General features: G+C 44.6%; 1 protein-coding gene across 1 annotated transcript in view; it reads right to left on the reverse strand.

The window, feature by feature from the left end:
• The window catches only part of LOC126336241 (glypican-5-like), a 728,632-nt gene that overhangs the window by 163,115 nt on the left and 538,365 nt on the right, over nt 1-27,152 (reverse strand). The window contains exon 4 of the mRNA XM_049999730.1: nt 24,306-24,613. Within this exon, the coding sequence (XP_049855687.1) occupies nt 24,306-24,613 (308 nt within the window). The remainder of the gene's footprint in view (nt 1-24,305; nt 24,614-27,152) is intronic.

Here is a 27,152-nt window from a genome sequence, read left to right on the forward strand (position 1 = left end):
GCTGCAGTTTCACTGATCAATCAAGACACTTACAAACTGCTGGGCACACCTCCGTTGCGTGCCGCAAGTTAACTAGCTATTCCGGTCTACATATCCCTGTGTTAGGACAGTGCAGCCTTCTTGCAACATACAAAGGAGAAACAAAACTTGTGTCATTTTACGCCCTTCGTTCTTCTTCTGCACTTAACTTGTTTCGGTTTATTTCAGTTGTTTAACTTGTCTATAGTAAATCAGGTCGTATCAGTGAACCAGACGGTGCCTTCCGACAGTGTTTCTCGTCTATGTGAAGAATTTGCAGACATTTTTGCACCGGGCCTCGGTTGCGCTAAGAACTATAACGCGCATTTGGAACTGAAAGTAAACGAGCAACCGAAATTTTTCAGAGCGTGCAATGTTCCCCACGCATTGCGTGATGAGGTCGCAAAAACATTACACGATTTGGAATCACAAGGTGTAATTGAACGTGTGCAGGCTTCTGTCTGGGCATCACCTTAGTAATTTTGCCAAAACCTTCCGGAAAGTTGAGACTTTGTGTGGACTTCAAGGCAACAGTGAATCCACAACTAGTGATTGCAACTTTTCCTTTACTCCGCCCGGAACATCTTTTTGACAAACTGTGCCCGGGTAAATATTTTTCGAAGTTGGACCTCGCAGATACGTACTTGCAAATACCGGTGGACGAAGAATCCCAGCGCGTTTTGGTGGTTAACACGTATCTTGGTTTGTATCGATTCAAACGACTGCCATTCGGGTGTGCATCCGCCCCTACATTGTTTCAGTAATATCTACAAACTTTTTGTGCGTCGGTCCCTACTGCAGCAAATTATCTGGACGATATTGTGATCTCCGGAAAGACGGAAGAAGAACATTTGGCCAATCTCAGAACATTAATTCAGGTCTTGCGACAAAATGGTCTTCGCTTGCGGAAGGACAAATGTTTGTTTTTTGCTCGTAACTTGCCATACTTGGTACATGTACTCAATGCCCAAGGCATACATCCTAGTCCAACGCACCTCCGTGCCATACAAGAGTTGCCTTCGCCGCAGAATTTGAAGCAGCTATAGAGTGTGCTGGGAAAAATTACGTATTATAACCGCTAAGTTCTGCATGCCCTTCCATTTCAGCTCCGCTTCATCGCTTACGCCGTTAGGGTGTTCCGTTCGCCTGGACGACGGAATGCGAATGCGCCTTTTGCCAGTTGAAATCGGCGTTGCTTTCCAATACTTGCCTTACGCCATTCGATCCCCAGAAGCCCCTTTTGTTGATGGTGGATGCATCGGATTTCGGGATCGGTGCTGTGCTTGCGCACAAAGATGGATCGCACGATCGCCCTATTGCCTTTGCGTCCAAATTGCTCTCGTCTGCGCAAAGAAATTATTCACAGATCGAAAAACAAGCATTGGCTCTCGTATCTGGTGTTAGAAAGATTCATGATTTCTTGTATGGTCGTCACTTTACCTTAATCACAGACCACAAACCGTTGACATCGCTTTTTCATCCGACCAAGCCTGTACCTCCACGTACAGCGCAGAAATTCATTCGCTGGTCTATTTTCCTCTCGCAGTACCGCTACGATATCTTGTATCGGTCCACTGCTAAGCACGGAAATGCCGATGCGTTGTCCCGCTTGCCTGTTGCTGAGGATAGGGCATTCGATTCCTCCGAACTTGCTTGCATGTTCATTGATGCGGAAACCGATGACGTGGTCGAATCGTTTCCGATTGATTTTCGTCGTGTAGCTACAGCCACAGCTGCCGATCCTGTCCTTGCTCCCGTTCTGCGTTTTGTTGCTACGAAATGGCCCTTGTCAGTCACAGATCGGGGACCCGTTTGTTCTCCAATTTTTTGCTCATAAGGAGAGACTTTTTATACGACGTGGTGTTTTGCTGTTGCGTTCTGATAATGATGTCCAGGGTCGTGGTACCACGTTCGTTACAGTCATCTGTCCTACAGCCTCTCCACTAGGGACATTGGGGTATAGTGACAACGAAACAACTTGCTCGTCAGCACTGTACTTGGTTCGGAATCGATGCCGCGATTGCGAATATGTGCTCTTCTTGCATGGTGTGTGCCGAGCAACAATCAGCACCACCGCGGAAATTCTTTGCATGGCCAAGAGCCACTTCCTCTTGGCAACGCTTACACATCGATATTGCTTGTCCATTATGGAATGCTCGATGGTTGGTTGTGGTAGATTCATTCAGTAATTTTCTTTTTGTTGTCCGGATGTCTTCCACGACGTCACCTGCCACCATCCAAACGTTATCCGCTATTTTTGCATTGAAGGTCTTTCACAGACTATTGTTTCCGACAATGGCCCACAATTCATGTCCGCAGAATTTCAGTCATTCTGCAAGGCCAATGGTATTCAACATCTGACGTCCGCGCCGTTCTCGCCACAGTCAAACGGTGCCGCTGAAAGATTGGTCAGGACTTTCAAGTCACAGATGTAGAAGTTGAAAGAGTTGCATTCTCGGGAGGACGCGTTATTGCTCTTTTTGTCCTCGTATCGCTCTCAGCCCCGAGATGGTCGCTCGCTGGCTGAGTTGTTCCACGGTCGTCATCATCGAACCTTGATGTCTTTGCTACATCCGCCGCATCAGGTTCCTGTGCAGCGTCAGACACCTGCTTTTGCTCCAGGCGACGTTGTCTGCTATCGCCACTACCGAGGTTCACGGCGTTGGCTCGAAGGGCGCATTCTTCGCTGCCTCGGACGCACTATGTATCTGATTTTGGGAGCCTCTGGTGAGGTGCGCCGGCATCTCAACCAGCTGCGCCTCTGTCGTCGCACGGGATCTGCCGCTCGCCGTCTGCTTTCTGCCACGATGCCGTCCGGTCGGCGCCCCGGGGACCCATCTATTGGCTCGCCTCAGCCCCAGGTGTTACCGACGCTGCCTTCCATTTTGCCCCATGGCGACGCGCCGCCGCCGCATGTTCTCCCGCTTGCGACGCCCTCAGTGGACGCGTCGCTGCAACCGCCGGGCGCCTCCCTGGGTCACGCGCCGCAGATCGCTTCCCGTGACCAGTTGTCCTCCAACATGGAACTCTTGCCCGCTCCGGACCATATGTCGTCTTCGCCCGTCGGGTGCCCCAGCCCGATGGAGGTCGACCCTTCGGTCCCTCCTATCTCTCTACGGGCGCATACACCGCATGTTGTCGTGCACCCTGTAGCAGGTTTTCAGGCGTTCCCTAGCTCCCCGCGGTCCGAATGGCAGGGTGCGTGCCGGCCGCGGTGGTATAGCGGTTCTAGGCGCTCAGTCCGGAGCTGCGCGGCCGCTATGGTCGCAGGTTCGAATCCTGCCTCGGGCACGGTTGTGTGTGATGTCCTTAGATTAGTTAGGTTTAAGTAGTTCTAAGTTCTAGGGGACTGATGACCACAGATGTTAAGTCCTATAGTGTTCAGAGCCATTTGAACCATTTGAGCAGGGTGCGGGTGGCACAGCCTCGCCTGTTGTTAGGATCCCCACCTAGTCGCATAGGTCAACATGGGGCCCTCCCCACGACGGGCGGAAGCCTTATGCCACAACCGTACGCCGATTTTCGGGGGAGGAATGTGGTGTCACCGCCAGACACCACACTTGCTAGGTGGTAGCCTTTAAATCGGCCGCGGTCCGGTAGTATACGTCGGATCCGTGTGTCGCCACTATCAGTGATTGCAGGCCAAGCGCTGCCACACTGCAGGTCTAGAGAGACTTCCTAGCACTCGCCCCAGTTGTACAGCCGACTTTGCTACCGATGGTTCACTGACAATATACGCTCTCATGTGCCGAGACGATAGTTAGCATAGCCTTCAGCTACGTTATTTGCTACGACCTAGCAAGGCGCCATTATCAGTTAGTATTGATATTGTGATCATGTACCATCAAGAGCGACGTTCGTCATTAATGGATTAAAGTTAAGTATTCCACCAGCTACGTCCGTAGTTTCTAAATTCTAATTTCCTTGTCCTGTTCCAGACCACACGCCAGCCTGCGTGAGCTAGAACGCGTGCCCATCGGCCCCCTCTAGTAACACGGTGTTGGCACTTCTGCCAACCACAACAGTTTATACAGACAAGGAACAGCAGAGGGCCTATAACACTACCATGGGGATTGCCAGAAATCACTTCTGTCTTACTCGACGACTTCCCTTCAGTTAGAGCATTAATATGGTGTGCGTCCACCTTTCGCTTTTTGACGGCTTACACTTTGCTGGGAACACTTTCAGTGAGGTGTCTGAATGTCTGCCCATGGCAGCCTGTTCTCCCTCGAGTGCCGAAACCGGTGGAGGTAGTGATGTTGGACGCTGGGATCTAGAGCACAGTCAAAGTTCTGACTCCACACGAAGATGTTTCATTGGATTCAGGCGGGGTCTCTGGGCAGGCGAGCCATTTTCAGGAACGCTTTTGTCCACAAGTCATTGTATCAGCACGGTAGCGCACCCTAGCGTAAGGCAACCCGTGTGAGACAAAGACACCGCGAGTAAATTTTCCTCGTTATGCTCTGCTTTCTGGCCTACAAGGGCGAATCGATAACATTCTGTCAGTGGCCTTATTTGTATGCGGTACAGAGGAGCGTGGGGCCAGCGCGCCGCTCTCTACATCTACATACATACTCCGCAATCCACCATACGGTGCGTGGCGGTGGGTACCTCGTACCACAACTAGCATCTTATCTCCCTGTTCCACTCCCAAACAGAACGAGGGAAAAATGACTGTCTATATGTCTTTGTACAAGCCCTACTCTCTCTTATCTTATCTTTGTAGTCTTTCAGCGAAATGTAAGTTGGCGGCAGTAAAACTGAACTGCCGTCAGCCTCAAATGCTGGTTCTCTAAATTTCCTCAGTAGCGATTCACGAAAAGAATGCCTCCTTTCCTCTAGAGACTCCCACCCGAGTTCCTGAAGCATATCCGTAACAAATCTACCAGTAACAAATCTAGCACCCCGCTTCTGAATTGCTTCTATGCCCTCCAATCCGACATGATAGGGATCCCAAACGCTAGAACACTACTCAAGAATAGGTCGTATTAATGTTTTATAAGCGGTCTCCTTTACAAATGAACCACATCTTCCCAAAATTCTACCGGTGAACCGAAGACGACTATCCGCCTTCCACACAACTGCTATTACATGCTTACGGTCTTGACGGTTTTCTTCACCTTGGAGGCGCTACTATCAGGTCAGGTCACCCCTCAGTTGGCATCACGAGACTGAGTCCACCCGTTGCCAGTTCTCCCATTGAGGAAACTTCACTGGCAGTACCAGAAATCGAACCCAGATCCTCCGCATACCACTGAGCTATAGAGGCTGACTTTAACACAACAAATCAAATATTGTAATGAGAAACAGTGTACGAGGTCTGTTCAAAAACTTCCGGAACATTCATAATTTCGCCCCATTGGCGAAATGCGCGGGGCATTCTTGCACACGCCTGTGTTTAATATGTAACTGCTGGAAGTTTCATTGTTTCATGTCTGTTAGTTATTGTTCAGTGCTGTATTGAGTAGAACGTTGTGTCGCACAGTTTGCAGGTTTCGAGATGGCACAGTTAGTGGAGCAACGCGTCTGCTATAAACTTTGCGTGAAACTCAGGGCAACATTTACAGACACACACTAAATGATGCGAGAAGCCTACGATGATGAGTGCTTAAGCAGTACTCAGTGTCACGACTGGTTAACACTGGTTAAAAATGGCCGGATGGAAGTTAAAGGACCCTCGTTCAGGACCCTCTTTGACGTCTACCGACTACGCTCATGTCAGGAATGTCAACGAAATTGTGCATGTCAATCGAAGGCTGGCTGTCCGAGAGATTGTAGAAGAATGTTATATTTCAGCTGGATCATGTGCTGAAATCCTGACACAGCTTCGTCCCACGGCTCATAAGTCAAGGTCAGAAAGACCTTCACTTCGAAGCTGTGAAAAGCTTTTGGATCGCACAAATTAGAATGAGATTTTCGTTAAGAGAACCATAACTGGTGATGAGACGTGCGTCTATGGTTACGATGTTGAAACCAAGGCTCAATCTTGTCACTGGGTTCTCCAAGAACAAAGAGTTCGTCAGATTAAGTCAAAGCAATGCTGAGAGTTTTCTTTAACTTTGAAGGATTAGAGCGTCATGGATTCATGCCAAGGGATTCATTCACCCTTCTTGGTGCGTGACTTGTACAAAAAACGAAACCACTGTGTTGACTCACCATTCGTACTATACAGACCTGGCTCCTGTGGACTTTATTGTATTCCCAAAGTTGAATACCCCATTGAAAGGGGAGACGAGATAAAAGGAAATTGGCAGGAGGGGCTTCGCTCGATCCAGCAAGACGCGTACCAAGACTGCTTCCGGAAGTGCAAACCGCTTTGGGAGCGGTGTGTTAATTGCGAAGGAGAGTATTTCGAAGGAGACCATGCACAATAAGTAAAAAATAAGCGTAGCAAATTTTTTTGATCAAACATCGTATATGTCTCAAAGCTGCCTAGCTAACGGCGCGCAGAGAGGCAAATCATAATTGAAACAATCTCTCATTTTAGAACTGTCAAAAGAAAGAAAGAAAGAAAAAGAACCACTGCACATAAAAGAACTTCCGTTCTAAGATGATTTGCGTGTCACTCCATCTAGGTAAAGTAAATAAGGAACCTATGTTAACTACATAGTACATAAAAGAACTTACGTTCCAAGGTGATTTATGGACGTCATTACATCATGACACATAACGGAACAAGCTTGTGGTGAACTTATGTTATCAATAAGAAATAAGCAATTGTAAAGAAATTGTCACATTATGGCTTTGTACAAACTGTGGGTCCAGCGGAGAATAAGTTACTCAGATTATAATCAACTGGTATTTGAGAACGTGAGCACTTAACGGCTTCCAATAAACTTCACAAATAATTTCAGGCCTTTTAGAAACATTTTGTCGATAACATCTCCCACTAAATAGCGAAAGCAGAAAGTTTTTGCAAAAAATGGTTCAAATGGCTCTGAGCACTATGGGACTCAACAGCTGTCGTCATGAGTCCCATAGAACTTAGAACCATTTAAACCAAACTACACTAATTCCTATGATGCCCCGCCGCCAACAGTGCAGTTCGAATGTCCTAACGCAAACCGTTCAGGAGGTATGAGGATTTTATTTCATATAGTTCAATAATTGTGACACTCTACGTTCTCCATTCGCTGACACCGAAGTTTGCGTTCAGTTGATTCACCTGGTGCTTCTAAAAGTCTCCAGGGTAGTGGAAAGTGGAGTGGGCAGGCGCTATACCATCAACCTTTAATAAATAAGGTTCTATACCAACCTTTGAGTAGGACCTCTTAACCTAAACTCCGCACTGACACTTCATGAGCGCTTGAGCCTTTTTATCTACTGTATAACTTCTTTATTATATGCCTTACCTATATTTTTATGCACACCAGCTTAATTCTTTGGTTATAATAATGGCATACACATTTTGATATCATTATGCTTCCTTGATTTTAATGTCTGCTTATCGGTGTACTCAATACGTTTCTTACACCTTACATACACGTAAGGCCGCGTTCTGATGATTCATGTTTTCCTAAATTTTGTAGACTTCCGAAGATGACAGATTAATCTCCCGAAACCGATAAAGTACTATAAGGTAACTGCGTTGTGCAATCGACGACTTAATTTTATTTTGAAGAAATAAATACCTTTATTTTCGAAGCGGTGAGGGGAAAATCGCACTGCAAGTCCAATGAATCAAGAATAGAGAAATAACAAAACATTTATGTGGATCAAATTAATTAATCCTAACGAAAGCAATAATAAAGAAAACTGCAGAACAAACTTATGAACACTGGTATAACATTTGAGTGAATAAAGATTTGTGGATTTTAATTTACGAAATGTAGCAAAGCTGAGATCCATAATACGAAGGATTGCTTAACGTCAGCCGCGAAACGTAAAGAAAAGACGGTCGCCAGCAGAGGGCGTAGCAACGCGAGGGAAGGACGCACGGAACCCAGGGCGCCACTCTTTTGTTTCCGGCCATTTCCATTTACGACGAGATTCCTAGTGCGCTGTCGCATTCCCCTGCCCCACTACCGCCCCTCCACCCCGCGCACGCACATAGCTGTCTCTCTCTCTCTCTCTCTCCGTGCCGCGCCGCTCCCACAATGCCGAACACTGAATTTATGTTATTTGAAGGGACGAGCTGTTTTAAATTTGGAACAATGGCTCGTTTGTTCCCTAATTCTGCCCTCTTTTGTCCTTTTCCCCGCGCGAGTGCGCAGCGGGCCAACTGCGGCGGCCGAGATAGAGAGAGCAGCCGCAGAGATCACAGCCGCGTCCCGCCGTCCAGGCGAAGCAACGACCTGTGACTGCGGAATCCCGTCTCTCTGTCACTTTCACGAAAAAAGTTTACTAAACTTCATGCCTATTGTAACAGCCTGTAGAGGAACCCGTATCCCGACATGCAGATTCTTTGTAGCAATACATGTTTCGCTCTCTCTCTCTCTCTCTCTCTCTCAGTAAGAATGGTATTTGCTCCTTCCTACTCATTACAGCATTGTGGGACACTTACAGATATAATTGGAAAAAAGAGCAGATGACCCCAGTATAAAAGAAAGATATAAGTACGGTCCCGCCAAGTTACAGACCAATACCCTTAATTTCTGTTTGCTGCAGAATCCTTGAACATATTCTCAGTTCGAATGTAACAAGATAATCATGAGACTAAGAACCTTATGCCCAGGGATCAGCATGGTTTTAGAAAGCATTGCTCGTGCGAAACTCAGCTTGCCCTCCTCTCACATGATACTCTGAGGTAGATGAAGGGCAAGAGGCAGATTCCATATTTCTATATTTCCGTAAATCATTTGACACGGTGACCCATTGAAGGCTGTTGAGGGAGGTATGAGCCTATTGAATAAGTTCACAGATATGTGGGTGGTTCGACGACTTAGGAATGTCCCAGGGAAGTGTGGTAGGACCGCTGTTGTTCTCTGTATACGTAAATGATTTGTCGGCCTGATGGTGGGGAGGGGGGGGGGGGGGGGGGGGGGGCAGCAGCAATCTGCGGTTGTTTGCTGACGATGCCGTGGTGTGCGGTAATTTCTCGAAGTTGAGTGACTGTAGGAAGATACAAGACGATCTAGGCAAAATTTCCAGTTGGTTGATGAATGGCAGCTAGCTCTAAATCTGGAAAAATGTTTGTTAATGCAAATGAGCGGGCAGAACAGACCTTTAATTATCGGATATATTATTACTAGTGTTCTGCTTGACGTACTCAAGTCGTTGAAACGTCTGGCTATAAGGTTGCAAAGAGATATGATGTGGAACGAGTACGTGAAAACTGTGATAGGAAGGCAAATGGTCCATTTCGGTTCGTTGGGAGAATTTTAGGAAAGAGTGGTTCACTTGTAAGGGAGACCGCATATAGGACGGTTGTGCAACCTGCTCTTGAGTACTGTTCCAGTGTTTGGGATGCGTACCAGGTCGGATTGCAGGAGGACATCGAAGCAATTGAGAGGCGGGCGGCTAGATTTGTTACCGGTAGGTTCGAGCAACGCGTTAAGTGATGCGGAGATGCTTCGGGAACTCAGGTGGGAATCCCCGGAGGGAAGGCGACGTTCTTTTTGTAAGTTGGCTGTTTAGGTTTTTATGTTGGTAACGCCACGTAGCGCTCTGTATGAAAATCACTGGCTGTGCTGTGTGCAGTCTGTGGCTGGTTGGAATTGTTGGAATATTCGCTATTGTTGTGTTGGGCAGTTGGATGTGAACCTGTTGAGGTGAGTCGCCAGCAGTGGTGGATGTGGGGAGAGAGATGGCGGAGTTCTGATAGTGGACGATCTGGACGTTGACTTTTGAACACTATTAAGGTAAATACATTGTTTGTTCTCTATCAAAATCTTTTATTTGCTAACTGTGCCTATCAGTAGTTACTGCCTTCAGTAGTTAGAATCCTTTATTTAGCTGGCAGTATTGGCGCTAGCTGTATTGCAGTAGTTCTAGTAACGAAGATTTTTGTGAGGTAAGCGGTTAATGAAAGGTATAGGTTAGAGTTAGTCAGGATCCTTCTTTTGTAGGGATTATGGAAAGTCAGATTGCGTTGCGCAAAAAATACTGTGTGTCACCTTAGTGATGATCAGAATAACTAAAGAGAGAAATGTCTGAGTATGTTCAGTTTTGCTCAGCTGTTTGAAAATCAAATAACGTAAGGGGTTTATCAGCACAGTAATTCATTAATTTTTCTAAGGTGATGTTTCATTTTCGAGAAGCGCTGTTGAGAAAATTTAGAGAGCCGGCATTTGAAGGTGACTGCAGAACGATTCTACTGTCGTCAACATACATCGCGCGTAAGGATCACGAAGACAGGGAGGTGTACAGGCAGTCGTTTTTCCCTCGCTCTGTTTGCGAGTTAACAGGAGGGGAAACGACAAGTACTGGTACGAGACACCCTCCACCACCCACCGTACCGTGGAACGCGGATTGTAAATGTAGACTGTGACGTGCTGAACTGTAAACATAGCGCAAGCGAATAGGGGGAGGAAAACTATGGCTTAGCGATCACTATACATTCATTCATCTTATTTGTTTATGTGCCGGGTTCCGTGGGACTGTGGGAGTCACAGCTCCTTCGTTATGGACGAGTCAGCTTATAAAATGCCGATGATCGAGAGAGAGTATGCGAAGAAAAAACTCACTGCAGAGAGACGTTCTCAGCCATTTCTGTGAACTCCTGTACAGAATGGGAATGTGCCACGAGGGAACCTTTCAAGTTGGATTTAAATACTTGGCGGTTATCACTCAGTTTGTCCAGTTCTCCTGGAGTATTTAACGTGACTAACTGGTACGGGAAATGAAAGTGACTTGAGCTCTCTTTTTATTTGATGTGTCATACTTCATATTTGTACACGGGATATTTTCAACGAGAAGTCTTCAGTAGTCGATATGTTACGGCACAGAGGTTCTGAGTACAAGCAATGTGATCTTTGAGTGTCAGTAGCTTTTTCGTTGCCAGTATATCATTCAGTGAGAAGTAAGTGAGAGAGTTTAGCCCATGCTGCTAACCGGTCTGGAAACAACTAGCAAAACACAGAGATGAAAATGCAGAGGATGTTGCTTTTTGGAAACATGATTTTGTAAAGACTGATTTGAGAAGTGTGAAGGTACTCACGTATGGTTGTCGCAGCAATGCTTACTCGCGCGTAATTTAACGCGAGTTGGAGAAAGGCAAAATTTTTTGCATGTTTTGTTATTGGTTCTAGTCTGTTAGTTTTATTACCGAGACAGGATTAAACAAAATTATCTGCTCACGTAACTTGGACTCGGAGTCATAAATTCTACATTCTTTTACTATTTTATTGGCCCTTTTTTCGTGGCAGACTCTTAAGTGATTTTTGTTAAGATGGTTGTAATTCTTAAGGAATGAGATTCATAACACAATTTTGAATGCTAGGCTCTTTTTCTCTTAGTAAGTTGAGCTCCTTTCACAGTCTCCTGACGAAAGTTTAATGTTGTAGTTGTTTGTAAAAGCACTGCATTTAAAGGAATACAGTTGCTCAAAACATAAAGCACGATGTGCATAGCATAGTTGCTTCTCCATACATTGCACTTGTGAAGTTTTTTCTTTGGTTGGTTTGCCGCTGCGCTGTATTTTAATATTGAAAAAAAAAATTCAAATGTGTGTGAATTCCTAAGGGACCAAACTGCTGTGGTCATCGGTCCCTTACACACTACTTTAAACTAACTTATGCTAAGAACAACACACACACGAACCCATGCCCGAGGGAGGACTCGAACCTCCGGCGGGAGCGGCAGCACAATCCATGACATGGCGGCTCAAACCGCTTTAATGTTCACCACTGTCGAGTGGTACCGAGTTGTCGTTACCACTAGCTAAGTCATCAAAATTTGTTAGGTGCAGTTTAATACCAGTCAGGAAGTAGTAAATATGTTCACATTCAATATTTGCCTTTGAAAATTATTATCAGGTTCAGTTCAGTAAAGTTTACTTCAGATCTCATTTACTTTCTCAGACAATCTTTTACTTACAGTGCAGTGTCATACATGCGTGTGTGTACCATTTTATTTAGTCACTTCGGCAACATTAATTTCCACGAAATTTTCACAGAAGTATTTTGGATAGTCATTCTTTCAGAGTGTGGTTTGTAATTTTATGTAGAATCTTTATTCTGATAGTTTTGTGTGTTGGAACTGTAACATAAGCACTGTGACGTCACGCATTGTAGCACTGTTCACTGCACTATACAGTACAGAATTTCTCAGGATAGCCTATTTAATATACAGTTTTACGTAGTCTAATTATTTTCAGTGTAAATTAATTGCAGTACATCTATACCATTTGGCAACACTTTTAAATAGTGTTGACGTAAGCACACGATTTGCGTTGTTCAGGTTCACGTTGCCATACAGACACACACGAAAGTTAAGAATAGGTAACCAGTTTACATGTACAAAAACAAGAAACATCGATAAAAATGTGAAACTGTTACAAATGTATGTATGCCTGGTAAAGTATAGTCGAAGACAAGAGCAATACTGTGTAATACTCTGCCACAAGTCGCCCGAAATTTCGGCAAAGTTTTCATTCCCCAATATGGTTGTGGAAATGTCTGCTACAGGCGAGGCCACGTGGACGAACCTAAATGGCGGAAGCGTCCCCTGTGAAGACACTGTAGTGTGAAGTTAGAATGCTTTAATACCTTTATTTTATTATGTGTTGCTTAAATCTAAATGGAATAGACATAAAAATTCGTCCTAGATTAAGAAAAATTGAATCTAAATGTGTTAATGTGTCTCAAACCAAAAGAAAGGCTTAAAATCAACGAATGGTCGCATGAAAGCTGGCCAATGGTAGGGAGCCCATGGGGTGCTTCCGTGACGTCAGCGACAGGGAACTGGTGCAGCAGAGTCGGCCTAAATTGGTTCCTGACAGTTGCAGCGGGCTGAGTGTCGCAGCTTCGTGCGCGTTCCTCAACCAGTCACGTAACGCGATTTTGTAAACGCCTGTGTTGGCAACGCCACAGAGTTGTTAAGTTACACAAACGGCTATTGTTGTTCACTTGCAACCGTCAACGCCACGCTACCAGGGAACTTCTTGTACTGCCTCCACTACACGCTAGTGTTTACGTACTTTTTTATATTTTAGTTGCTAGATCAGCTTTATTATGAGTTATATTTAGGATTTACAGTTTCCTCATACTCTTTATTTTCCTTTATTGTTCGAGTTAGGGCTTATCCTTTTATGTTTTATGTTTTTATAATTTCGGCTTTTTTAGTTTTTTGGGGGTCATTGGTCTTCTGACTGGTTTGATGCGGCACACTTCAAATTCCTCTCCTGTGCCAACCTCTTCATATCAGAGAAGCACTTGAAACCTGCGTCATCAATTATTTTCTGCGTGTTGTGTACATAGTTCCACGTAATCAGAGCGTACACAACTTTCCCACTAGAGCGCGCCCCCCTAAGCACAACAGCGAGGGCGCAGCGCTCGTCCGTCTCTACACTACGAGATGGCGCTGCCATAGAGACAGACCAAATTCTGCTTCCGCCGATCCGCGTATTAGTATGTGACGCAGCCAATGAGATTGCTGCTAACATAGAACCTTTTCTCTTCACGGATCACACTCGCGCAGTGATACATGAACGCACGTGGTATTATAACGAGTGTACAGACCCCCGATTAGTCAGTCTACATTTGTCTGCACCGGTCTGTACCAGTCTGCATTAGTCTGTACGAGCTCTACATTTGTCTGTACCAGTCTATAGTCAAGTTTCAGTCTGCGCCTATTAAGATTAACATATTCCTGTACATAGCCATGAAGATAATGGATAGACACTATTGTCAGGTATCAGAGATATATGTTAGAATAAGATTAATGTACCAAGACCAAAGGAACTACAGACTGTCAATTGTAAATAGCATCCAGAACCAAGTTAAGTAATTTTTATGCTTGTTATTATTTTAATAAATGTGTGTGAAAATTAATCAAGTTCTGTTTAAAATTGGTCACCGTCAATCTGCTACTCTAAGCGTGCAAGTGGCATTACTATCGTCTGACCTAACGGCAGAAGATAAACATAGTACGATAAGACCACGGGACATATTGCTGACACTCGCCTACTTCGTTAGAGCGACAGGTCAAATAATCTGATGGCGTGTGTACTGAAGGTCTTACAGCACGCACACCACACTGGATGTATTCCAATCGCTGTCTTCCTCAACAGTTTTTGCCATCTACAGCTCCCTCTGGTACCATGGAAGTCATTCACTCATATCTTAACAGATGTCGTATCATCCTGTGCCTTCTCATTGTCAGTGTTTTCCACGTATTCCTTTCCTCTGCGATTCTGCGCAGAACCTCCTCATTCCACCTAGTTTTCAACAGTTAGCTGTAGCACCACATCTCAAATGCTTCGATTCTCTCCTATTCCGGTTTACCCACAATCCATGTTTCACTACCATACACTGTCGTACTCCATACGTATGTTCTCAGAAATTTCTTCCTCAAATTAAGGCCTATGTTTGAAGCTAGTAGACTTGAATTGGCCAGGAGTGCCCCTTTTGACATTGCTAGTCTGCTTTTGATATCCTTCTTACTTTTACGTCTACATCGATACTCCGCAAGGCACCTTGAGTACCACTATCGGTTCTCTCTTCTATTCCAGTCCGGTATTGTTCGTGGAGAGAAAGATTGTCGGTATGCCTCTGTGTGGGCTCTAATCTCTCTGGTTTTATCCTCATGGTCTCTTCGCGAAATATACGTAGGAGGGAGCAATATACTGCTTGACTCCTCGGTGAAGGTATGTTCTCGAAACTTCAACAAAAGCCCGTACCGAACTACTGAGCTTCCTGAAAAGTCTTCTACTGGAGTTTATCTATCATCTGTGTAACGCTTTCGCCATTACTAAATAATCCTGTAACGAAGCGCGCTGCTCTCCGTTGGATCTTCTCTATCTCTTCTATCAACCCTATCTGGTACGGATCCCACACCGGTGAGCAGTATTCAAGCAGTGGGCTAACAAGTGTACTATAACCCACTTCCTTTGTTTTCGGACTGCATTTCCTTAGGATTCTTCCAATGAATCTCAGTCTGGCATCTGCTTTACCGACGATCAACTTTATATGATCATTACATTTTAAATCACTCCTAATGCGTACTCCCAGATAATTTATGGAATTAACTGCGTCCAATTGCTGGCCTGCTATATTTTAGCTAAATGATAAAGGATCTTTCTTTCTATGTATTCGCAACACATTACAATTCTCTACATTGAGATACAATTGCCATTCCCTGCACGATGTGTCAATTCATTGCTGATCCTCCTGCATTTCAGTACAATTTTCCATTGTTACAACCTCTCGATACACTACAGCATCATCCGCAAAAAGCCTCATTGAACTTCCGGTGTTATCCATAAGGTCATTCATATATGTTGTGAGTAGCACTACGACACTCCCCTGAAATCAGTCTTACTTCGGAAGACTTCTCTCCATTGAGAATGACATGCTGCGTTCTGTTATCTAGGAACTCTTCAATCCAATCACACAATTAGTCTGATAGTCCATATGCTCTTACTTTGTTCAGTAAACGACTGTTTGGAACTGTATCAAAGGCCTTGCGGAAGTCAAGAAACACGACATCTACCTGGGTACCCGTGTCTATGGCCCTCTGAGTCTCGTGGACGAATAGCGCGAGCTGGGTTTCACACGATCGCCCTTTTCGAAACCCATGCTGATTCCTACAGAGTAGGTTTCTAGTCTCCAGAAAAGTCATTATACTCGAACATAAACTTGTTCCAAAATTAACATAAACGTGTTCCAAAATTCTACAGCTGATCGACGTTAGAGATATAGGTCTATACTTCTGCACATCTGTTCGACGTCCCTTCTTGAAAACGGGGATGACCTTCTATCCCCTTTTCCAATCGTTTGAAACGCTACGCTCTTCTAGATACCTACGGTACACGGCTGCAAGAAGGGGGCACGTTCCTTCCCGTACTCTGTGTAAAATCGAACTGGTATCCCATCAGGTCCAGCGGCCTTTTGTCTTTGCAGCGATTTTGTCATCTGTGGGACAATCTAGAGAAGGAACTACAGTGCAGTCTTCCTCTGTGAAACAGCTTTGGAAAAGAGAAAAAAATGGTTCAAATGGCTCTGATCACTAAGCGACTTAACTTCTGAGGTCATCAGTCGCCTAGAACGTATAAGTAATTAAACCTAACTAACCTAAGGACATCACACACATCCATACCCGAGGTAGGATTCGAACCTGCGACCGTAGCTGTCGCTCGGTTCTAGACGGTAAAAGACTTTTAGTATTTCGGCCTTTAGTCTGTTATCCTCTGTTTCAGTACCATTTTGGTCACAGAGTGTCAGGACATTTTGTTTTGATCCACCTACCGCTTTGACATGAGACCAAAATTTTCTTAGGCTTTTCTGCCAAGTCAGTACACAGAACTTTACTTTCGAATTCGTTGAACGCCTCTCGCATAGCCCTCCTCACACTACATTTCGCTTCGCGTAATTTTTGCTTGTCTGCAATGCTTTGGCTATGTTTATGTTTGCTGTGAAGTTCCCCTTGCTTCCGTAGCAGTTTTCTAACTCGATTGTTGTGCCACGGGGCTCTTTTCCATCCCTTACAATCTCGATTGGCACATACTCATCTAATGCATATTGTACGATGCTTTTGAACTTTGTCCAATGACCCTCAGCACTATCTGTAGTTCACACAAAACTTTTGTGTTGAGCCGTCAAGTACTCTGAAATCTGCTTTTTGTCACTTCTGCTAAACAGAAAAATCTTCCTACCTTTTTTTTAATATTTCTATTTACTCCTGAAATCACCGATGCTGTAACCGTTTTATGATCGCTGGTTCCCTGTGCTGCGATAACTGTTTCAAATAGTTCGGGTCTGTTTGTCACCGGAAGGTCTAATATCTTATCGCCACGAGTCGTTTCTCTGTTTAACTGCTCAAGGTAGTTTTCAGAAAATGTACTTAAAAAATTTCACTGGATTCTTTGTTCCTGCCACCCGTTATAAATGTTTGAGTCTGCCAGTCTATATCTGGTAAATTCATATCTCCACCCAAAACTATAATATGGTCGGGAAAACTACTCGGAATATTTTCAAATTTTTCCTTTAGGTGCTCAGCCACAACAGCTGCTGAGCCGGGGGGCCTCTAGAGACATCCAATAACCGTGTTTGAGCCTGCTTTAACCGTCACCTTCATCCAAATTATTTCACATTTCTGATCTCCATCAATTTCCTTCGATACTATTGCACTTCTTATCGCTATAAACATGCCTCCCCCTTCACTGTCCAGCCTGCCTCTGTGGCATACATTCCAATCTGAGTTTAGAATTTCATTACTGTTTACGTCTGGTTTCAGCCAACTTTCCGTCCTTATTACTATGTGGACATTGTGACCGTTTATTAATGAGAGCAGTTCTGGGACCTTTCTATAGACGCTCCTGCAGTTTACTATTACCACATTAATATTGTCATTCCGTGTTGCGTTTTGCCTACTGCTACCTTGTCGCGTCTCAGGAGGCGTCTTGTCAGGCCTAGGAAGGGAATTCTCTAACCTAAGAAACGCACTGTGCACTCCACACATACTCCGCTACCCCTGTAGCCGCTTTCCCTCTTCAGGGGGACCCTACATTTCTCCACCCGAAAGCGGAGCTCGAGAAATTTGGAACCCACATCTCCGCAGAATCGTCTGAGCCTCTGGTTTAAGCCTTTCACTCGGCTCCAAACCAGAGGAGTGCGATCGGTTCTGGGAACGATACTACAAATAGTTAGCTCAGATTCCACCCCGCGAGCGAGGCTTTCCGCCTTCACGAGACTGCGAGACCACAGTGGTGTCGTGCGCGAAATAGCGGTCAACAGCCTGCGACACCACAGCGGTGTCGACTGCATAGTATTGGTCAATGCCGGCGACACTACAGTGGTGTCGTGAGAGCAGTATCGCGCAGTGGCCGGCGACAGAACTTTAGTATCTTTAGCATTCTGTTGATGTATTGTTTAGGTAACAATAAGTTACACACATCAACAAGTGTTTTATTTGTATAAGTACTTGTGTCCTTTCATTATGGCAGACGAAAGAGACGATACGATGATTTACAATGTGTGAGCGGACGTCTTGTCTGATGTTCCGGACGACTTTGGCCGATTAGGAAGAAGACATTGGATAAAAAAAAAGCAAAGCAGAATCATCGGAAGATGGTGAAATACTTGCAAGAAGAATTTGGCGAACGCTACGAAGAAGACAGTGCAGTGTGGTCAGACTGATTTAGTGAGGACCAATAATAAATTTGAAGGATCTCCGGGTACAAACATGTTTCCCAGAGATAGAGCGTCGAGCATATAGTAGAATTACATATTGGCAACGATCTATTTGAATATATCAACAACGAAACCAACAAGTACTACAGTCAAAATTGCAATGGAAGGAAATTGGATTAAAAAATGCCAAATTTGTCGACGTTACGGGACCCGAACATAGAAAATGGTTTGGACTTGCTATCCTTACGGGAACTGTAAAAAAAAAAAAAAAAAAAGAAAAAAAGGATCGATTATTATTGGTCAACGAATCGGTTCACAGACACACCGATATTTCGCAAAACTATGTCCTGCAACCGATTCAGACAAATATTATGCTTTTTACATTTTTCCAACAACACTAAACCAGATAATGCCGACCGGCTTTTCAAGGTGCAATTCGTAATTGATTATTTTTCGAAAAAGTTTAAACTAAGTAAAACATCTCATTCAATGAAGGAATGATACCGTGGCGTGGACGGTTAAATTTTAAAGTCTACAGTCCATCGAAAACTACGAAATACAGGATACTCATTTGGATGCTGTCTGAATCGAGTACGGGATACATTTGCTCATTTAAGAAATATTCCAGCGCTAGACAGCGTTTAGCAAAAGCAGTGATGGAACTATTGACATCTTCTGATGAAATGTGCCATCACCTCAAGTTGCAGAGAAGTTACTTGAAAAGAAAATTGGTGTTTGTGGAACGATACGGCCAAATAGAGGATTTCCGGAAAAATTAAAGCACGCAAAAGTCAGTGTGTTCCAAGCTTGTCATCAACGGAAAGGTGAGAAGCGGCCGCCGACAAGCCAAGTAATCCGAATTAGCGCTCCTGGGGCCATGCGAATAAATTTGTATGAGACGTGCAGATGGCAAAGAGTTAAGTGTGGCTTCGTTTGATTGCAGCAATCTGAAAAGAATGACCTTGTAGTCATATTTCTCCAAACTGTGGCCTTAAGATTTAAATTGCAAATTTCACCTCAGCTATTATTATTTTTATTATTACTAAAAGTACGTTACATTTCATTTAAAAAGTGGCCTTAAGATTTAAATTGCAGTATTTATTTCTTTGATATTAAGTTACATTTTAACTTATAATTAAATTGTTATTTGCATGAAATAATAACCTGCTGATTTGTGGGCCCGGTGTTTCCCGTTTTCCCTAACTCCCGATGGTCCAGCTCATATCTGAGTCACTCATTCTAAATATTAAATTCTATTTCATGGCTACAAAGACACTTGAGCCGTGCTGACCCCAGCTTATGCTTTGCTTTAAAACTTGGATGTTACTCTGCGTTTGGTTTCCTGCGGTTATTGTGGTTATGCTGCGGTTCTTCCTCTTTCTACGTGTGGCAGCAGTGGTGTGTATCGATATTTGCACCGTATACCATCTTCAATCTGGTGTTTATAGTTCAGGCTTGGCGGTGTGCACCCATTTGGTCGGTTGGAGCGGGTCAGCAAACAAGTCTCCGCGCAGCGCAGTCGGCTGGGCCCGCTGGCTGTGTCTATGCAGTGTTGGAGCAGGTGGGGGCTGTTCCGAGTGCTACGCGGTTCGTGGCTCACCGACCCAGGACATTAAAGTTGAGTGGTGATTTAATTGCCGAAGCTACGTCTGTTCACGTTGTACCCTTCCTTGGTTGGTGGTTTGCTGTTGGCGGTATTCCTAGGAGCAACAGCAAGTGTTCGAGTCGGTGAAAATTTAACCTCCATCTGGTGGAATTAACTACATTTGTCGGTTTGAAATTCAACTGCACCAGCGGAATTTTACGCCTTGTGGCCGTTAGTGCTCCGGTTACCTGCCCTGGTCGCTGACGTAAATTCAGGAAGTGTTCTTTCCTTATGTATTGTCGCTGTCCAACATGGTGTGTAGTTTTTGACAGCTTAATGTATTTTCGGTTGTGGGGGGCTATCTCTGTAACGTTTTGGATTTGGAATTCTCGTTTAATGGTCGGTGGTTAAGAAGTCGTCTTGTCCGTGGTGGGTCCCTGACTGTCTCTTGGTTGTGTTGCCGGAGGATCGAGTATAGTTGGGGCCGACTTCTTGTCTCACCTAAGCGAACGTTAAGATTTCAAGGGTAGACCGAGCCCCCTGGAAACATCTGAGCGCTGTTGCCTATCTGCCTTTCTAGTTGGCGTTTAACTTTTTTTTGTGATGGCTCACAGCCCATGGTTGGAATTTGTATGTTTGTAATTGTGTTTTTAAAATCAAAGGACTTCAGCCATTTTGAACGTAAGTTTTTCTAAATTGGACCTTCTCCTTGTTGAAAATTTATTGTATTGTTTTAAAGCATCAGCCTTCATCCACTTTAAGTTTTGAGGATCTTAGTTATCAGGTATTACCCCCCCCCCCCCCCCCCCCCCCCCATGAACAATGGACCTTCCCATTGGTGGGGAGGTTTTCGTGCCTCAGCGATACAGATAGCCCTAACGTAGGTGTAACGGAGACAGACAAACGTGTGGTTCCTGAAGAGAGGCAGCAGCCTTTTCAATAGTTGCAGGGGCAACAGTCTCTATGATTGACTGATCTGGCCATGTAACACCAACCAAACGGCTTTGCTGTTGTGGTACTGCGAACGGCTGAAAGCCAGGGGAAACTACAGCCGTAATTTTTCCCGAGGATATGCAGCTTTACTGTATGGTTAAATGATGATGGCGTCCTCTTGGGTAAAATATTCCGGAGGTAAAAAAGTCCCCCATTCGAGCGGCGACAACTCAGCAGGACATTGTTATCAGGAGATAGAAAACTGGCGTTCTACGGGTCGGAGCAGGTAGGTTAGAAAACTTAAAAAGGGAAATAAGTTAAAGTTAGATATAATGGGGATAGGTGATGTTTTGTGGCATGAGGAACAAGACTTCTGGCCAGGAGATTACAGGATTATAAATACAAAATCAAATAGGGGTAATGAAAGGAGTAGGTTTAATAATGAATAAAAAAATAGGAATGTGGGTAAGCTACTACAGACAGCAGAGTGAACGCAATATTGTGACCAAGATAGATACAAAGCCCACGCCCACCACAGTAGTACAAGTTTATATGACAACTAGCTCTGCAGATGACGAAGAGATGTATGATGGCATAAAGAAATTATTCACATAGTGAATGGAGATGAAAATTTAATAGTCATGGGTGACTGGAATTCGATCGTAGGAAAAGCAATAGAAGGAACCGTAGTAGGTGAATATGGAATGGGGGTAAGTAATGAAAGAGGAAGCCGTCTGGTAGAATTTTGCATAACTTAATCATAGCTAACACTTGGTTCAAGAATCATGAAAGAAGGCTGTATACATGGAAGAAACCTGGAGATACTGGAAGATTTCAGATAGATTACATAAGGGCAAGACACAATTTAAAAGTTAGTTCCTAAATGTCTAAGACATTTCCAGGGGCAGATGTGGACTCTGACCACAATCTAATAGTTATGAACTGTAGATTAAAACTGGGGAAACTGCAAAAATGTGGGAATTTGAGGAAATGGGACCTGGATAAACTGACAGACCCAGAGGTTGTAGAGAGTTTCAGGGAGACCGTTAGGGAACGATTGACAAGAATGGGGGAAAGAAATACAGTAGGGGAAGAATGGGTAGCTTTGAGAAATGAAATTAAAAAAAAATGGTTCAAATGGCTCTGAGCAGTAAGGGAATTAACAAATGGTTGAAATGGCTCTGAGCACTATGGGACTTAACATCTATGGTCATCAGTCCCCTAGAACGTAGAACGACTTAAACCTAACTAACCTAAAGACATCACACAACACCCAGTCAACACGAGGAAGAGAAAATCCCTCACCCCGCCGGGAATCGAACCCGGGAACCCGGGCGTGGAAAGCGAGGTAATTAACATCTGAGGTCATCAGTCCCCTAGAACTTAGAACTACGTCAACCTAACTAACCTCAGGACATCATACATATCTATGCCCGAAGCAGGAGTCGTACCTGTGAGTCACAGCGGAAAGGAAATATACATACACATCTATGCCCGAAGCAGGAGTCGTACCTGTGCGTCACAGCGGAAAGGAAATCCTTGCAGCCACTGTGATACACGGCTGCGTGCTATACTGTACTGAGCCGGCCATTGTGGCCGAGCGGTTCTAGGCGGTACAGTCTGCAACCGCGCGACCGCTATGGTCGCAGGTTCGACTCCTGCCTCGGGCATGGATGTGTGTGATGTCCTTAGTGCTCAGAGCTTTACATACCTTGGCATTAAATACTATTTAAGGTTAGAGCATAGAGCCTTCTGTCTCAAAAGAAATATTTATGGCAGTTGTATTTAACTCATGGGCTTCCAGCCGTTTGTGAATTAAAGACGTTTTCTGTCGATAGTCAAGCTTAGAAGTTGCGCTGTAATGTTTGAACAACTAAAGAAAGGGTTATGTGTGGAGTGTAATTGACAGCCGCTCATTCTGGCCCCCTTTCACAATTCCTACTACTTGTCCTGTGCTGCGGGTTTAGCAGGGCGTGTCAACACTACGTTTATAACATACGTATATCATGCTCGGTGAAAGGACTACAAGCATCGAATCATTGTGTAAACTTCCCTGAATAGACTCTGAGACTGAGTTGACTGTCAGAAGTTCCCAGAAGAAAACATAGTATGAAAATCCGCGGGGCTTGGGCCATTTTTAATGTCTCCTGAGAGACATCACCTCACATTCCTGTCAATATGACGAGTCCATTTCTGTGGACAGTATTTTCACGACTAACCTCTTGATCCTCGCCGGTTTCTGTTGACTGTTATCTTATTTGACAGCGTGCAGACAAGACTCGGCGGAAATAGGCTAAAGAGAATACATTAATCGTGATCTTTTGTCGACCTAACTGATAAAATTTGGAAATTTGTGGTAAGTTCCTATGGGACGAAACTGCTGAGGTCATCGATCCCTAGGCTTACACAATACTTAATCCAACTTAAAACTAACTTTCGCTGACAACACACACACACGCACACACACACACACACACACACACACACACACACACACACACACACACACACACCCATTCCCGTTCGAGGACTTGAACCTCTGGCGAAGGGGGGGGGGGGGGGGGGCTGCGTGAACAGTGGCAAAGCGCCTGCAACCGCTCGGCTACCCAGCGCGCCACCTAAGTGGTATCATCAGTTCTTCTGAAAAAGGAAACTACTCTGATCACCCTTGAGAGTTTCTTGCTTTATTATATTGCACATGTGTTGTGTACATAGTTCCGCGTAGTCAGCTCGTACACATCTTACCCACTAGAGCGCGCCCCACTAAGTACAACAGCGCAGGAGCAGCGCTCGTCCGTCTCCGCACTAGAGACGGACGCACTTAGAGACGGACCAAATTCTGCTTCCGCCGATCCGCGTATTAATACGTAACACAGCCAATGAGATTGCTGGTAACGTAGAAGTTTTACTGCTCGCGGATCACACTCGCGCCGTGATATCTGAACGCGCGAGGTATTATAACGAGTGTACAGACCTCCGATTAGTCAGTCTGCATTGGTCTGCACCAGTCTACATCAGTCTGTACCAGTCTGTAGTCAAGTTTCAGTCTGCGCCTAATAAGATTATCATATTCCTGTACATAGCCATGAAGAGAAATGTATAGACACTTTGTCAAGTATCAGATTTATGTGAGAATAAGATTAACTTACCAAGCCCAAAGGAACTTCAGATTGTGAATTGTAAACAGCATCCAGGATCAAGTTATGTAATGTCTATGTTTGTTATTATTTTAATAAATATGTGTGAAAATTAATCAAGTTCTGTTTAAAGTTGGTCACTGTCAATGTGCTACTCTAAGCGTCCAAGTGGCATTTTTATCGTCTGACCTAACGGTAGAAGATAAACACGCCACGGTAAGACCACGAGACATATTGCTGACACTCGCCTACTTCGTTAGAGCGCAAGTCTGATACTCTGATGGTGTGTGTACCGCAGCTCTTACAGTACGCACACCATAATATACAATCCTTGTAAGTGTTAGGCACTGCTTGTACGTGATTAATGCAACAGCAATATGAAAAGGACAAATGACAGCGCACCTGTGGCTGCAGAGTGGCGCTCCGCTCGACGGCGGCCGCGGCCGCCTCAGCGATGCGTGCGTCGAGCGCGCACAGCACGTCGTCGAGGGCGGCGCGGCCCTGGACGGCGGCGAGCAGCCTCTCGGCCGCCTCGACGTAGCCGTTCCACGGCAGGTCCAGCTCGGCGGCGCGCTGCGTCAGGCAGCCGCGCAGCACGTTCAGGCAGAGCCCGGCGCAGGGGCGGACGCGCCTATGGAGCCCGCGGCAGCGCCAGCAGTGAGACATGCGCACCAGCGCCGCGTGGCACTGCGCCTCGGCCGCCGCCCCACCTGTGCCGACACAGAAGAAACGGTGTTCAGTCTGAACAGACAGGGCAGCATCGTCACAGCATGTGGTAGCGCGAGCAGTACCGCATATGCAGCAGCGCCATATGTCACAGCACGTCGGCCACTTCTCCACCTCTCATAACACAGCAGGTGTTGTGCTTAGTTACAGTGGTCTGGGACAGGTCTTACTGCACATTGAGCCAGTGCAACCTCATCACAGCATGGAGCAGTGCAAACAGGATGTGGCGCTGTGCCTGGGCCGCTACTTCACCATTGGCAGCAGGGATGCTATTTATTACTTCAATCTGAATCAGCTATGTAGTACATTCACCCACTTTAGAATTATTCAGCGTGCGCTATCATGAATAATAGGACACACACAGCACCGAAGACTGGCAAGATGTTAGCTCCAATATGTAACGTAGCAAGTTATTACAGGATAACACTCACTACGGTATAAATAGTTGAAATTGGTCTGAGCACTATGGGACTTAACATCTGAGGTCATCAGTCCCCTAGAACTTAGAACTACTTAAACCTAACTAACCTAAGGACATCGCACACATCCATGCACGAGGCAGGATTCGAACCTGCGACCGTAGCGGTCGCGCGGTTCCAGACTGTACCGCCTAGAACCGCTCGGCCACCATGACCGGCTCAGTACAGTATAGCACGCAGCCGTGTATCACAGTGGCTGCAAGGATTTCCTTTCCGCTGTGACTCACACCGCAGCTGACGCTGTCGGCCATGAGAGCGGTATCCAGTGACATCCAGTAGGAACGTAAATTCATACCCTCTACGAATATAAATAAACTATAGTAATTATCATCCGATTTTGCTCAAACTTGGTATACCATCTTTTATTATTAAGTAAAAGAGTCTGTTAAAATTTCAGATTTTTTATCTCTTATAGTACTGTCAGAGGCAGCAACGGACTTCGAAGAGCAGTTGAACGCAATGGAAAATGTCTTGAAAGGAGGATATAAGATGAACATCATCAAAAACAAAAACGAGGATATTGGAATGTAGTCGATTTAAATAGGGTGATGATGAGGGAATTACATTACGAAATGAGACACTAAAAGTAATAGATCAATTTTGCTGTTTGGGGAGCAAAAAGACTGATGATGGCCGAATTAGAGAGGATATAAAATGTAGACTGCCAATGGCAAGGAAAGCGTTTCTGAAGAACAGAGATTTGTTAACATCCAGTATTGATAGAAAGTGGCAGGAAGTCGTTTCTGAAAGTATTTGTATGGAGTATAGCCATGTATGGAATTGAAACGTGGACGATAAATAGTTTGGATAAGAAGAGAATAGAAGCTTTCGAAATGTGGTGCTACAGAAGAATGCTGAAGATTAGATGGGAAGAATCACATAACTAATGAGAAGGTATTGAATAGAATTGGGGAGAAGAGGAGTTTGTGGCACAACTTGACTAGAAGAAGCGATCGGTTGGTAGGACATGTTCTGAGGCATCTAGGGATCACCAATTTAGAACTGGAGGGCAGCGTGGAGGGTAAAAATCATAGGAGACCAAGAGATGAATACTCTAAGCTTGTACAGGATAGAGTAGTATGGAGAGCTGCATCAAACCAGTCTCAGCACTGAAGACCACAACAACAACATTTCTGGAGATTTAATAAATTACTTAAATGTCCAAAAACCCGACACTTATGTTTCAAAACTCAGTTAGAAACAACAGCAGTTTGTCTTTTATTATCATGTAAAGTCATAATCCGAGTTCTCAATATATAAAATCACTTAACTGGAATTTATCTTTTCAAAACTTTAATTATGCTGCAATTTCGTAGTGTAAAAATCATTCAAAATTATTATCTGCTTATTACTTTGTTGTGTATATACATGGGAATGAATGAAGAGTGTCTGTGGGACATACGAAAAAAACTTAATACTATTTTACGAAAACTTATGATATATAACCGTGGGAAAATGGTGTTTTAACCACGAAGGTGATGACTTACGTCGATGTGTGCTTGCTTTTGTAAGAAAGCAGGCAGAATAGAAGTCCGAAGTGGAATAAGTTTTAAAATTAATTTAAAGATCATTTTGCATTTCGGTCTGTTTTATTAAACATTATATTAGAAATCGGCCTTGGAATGAAGTAAATGATTTTTCTGATTAGCGATTCGCTCAGGCAAGATTTGCCGCGAGAGTGCTCTAAAAGGATCATTGTGATTGGTCATTAAGACCATTAGCCTATTAGAACTAAGCTGTTCCTGCGCGCAGGAAGATAGGTAGGTGGAGAATGGGGTGGCATAGAGAGATTAAAAAATGGTTCAAATGTCTCTGAGCACTATGGGCCTCAACTTCCGAGGTCATCAGTCCCCTAGAACTTACAACTACTTAAACCTAACTATCCTAAGGACATCACACACATCCAATCCCGGGGCAGGATTCGAACCTGCGAGCATAGAGAGAGTCGCTCGCCAAGCTTCGTACTTGAAATGAAAGAGCAGTTATAAAAGTAAATTTGGACTTGATAGCTTCTTTAAGAATAAAAACCAATTTACTAGAAGTT

This window comes from Schistocerca gregaria, chromosome 2, assembly GCF_023897955.1.
Source record: "Schistocerca gregaria isolate iqSchGreg1 chromosome 2, iqSchGreg1.2, whole genome shotgun sequence".
In the NCBI taxonomy this organism is placed as follows: Eukaryota; Metazoa; Arthropoda; class Insecta; order Orthoptera; family Acrididae; genus Schistocerca; species Schistocerca gregaria.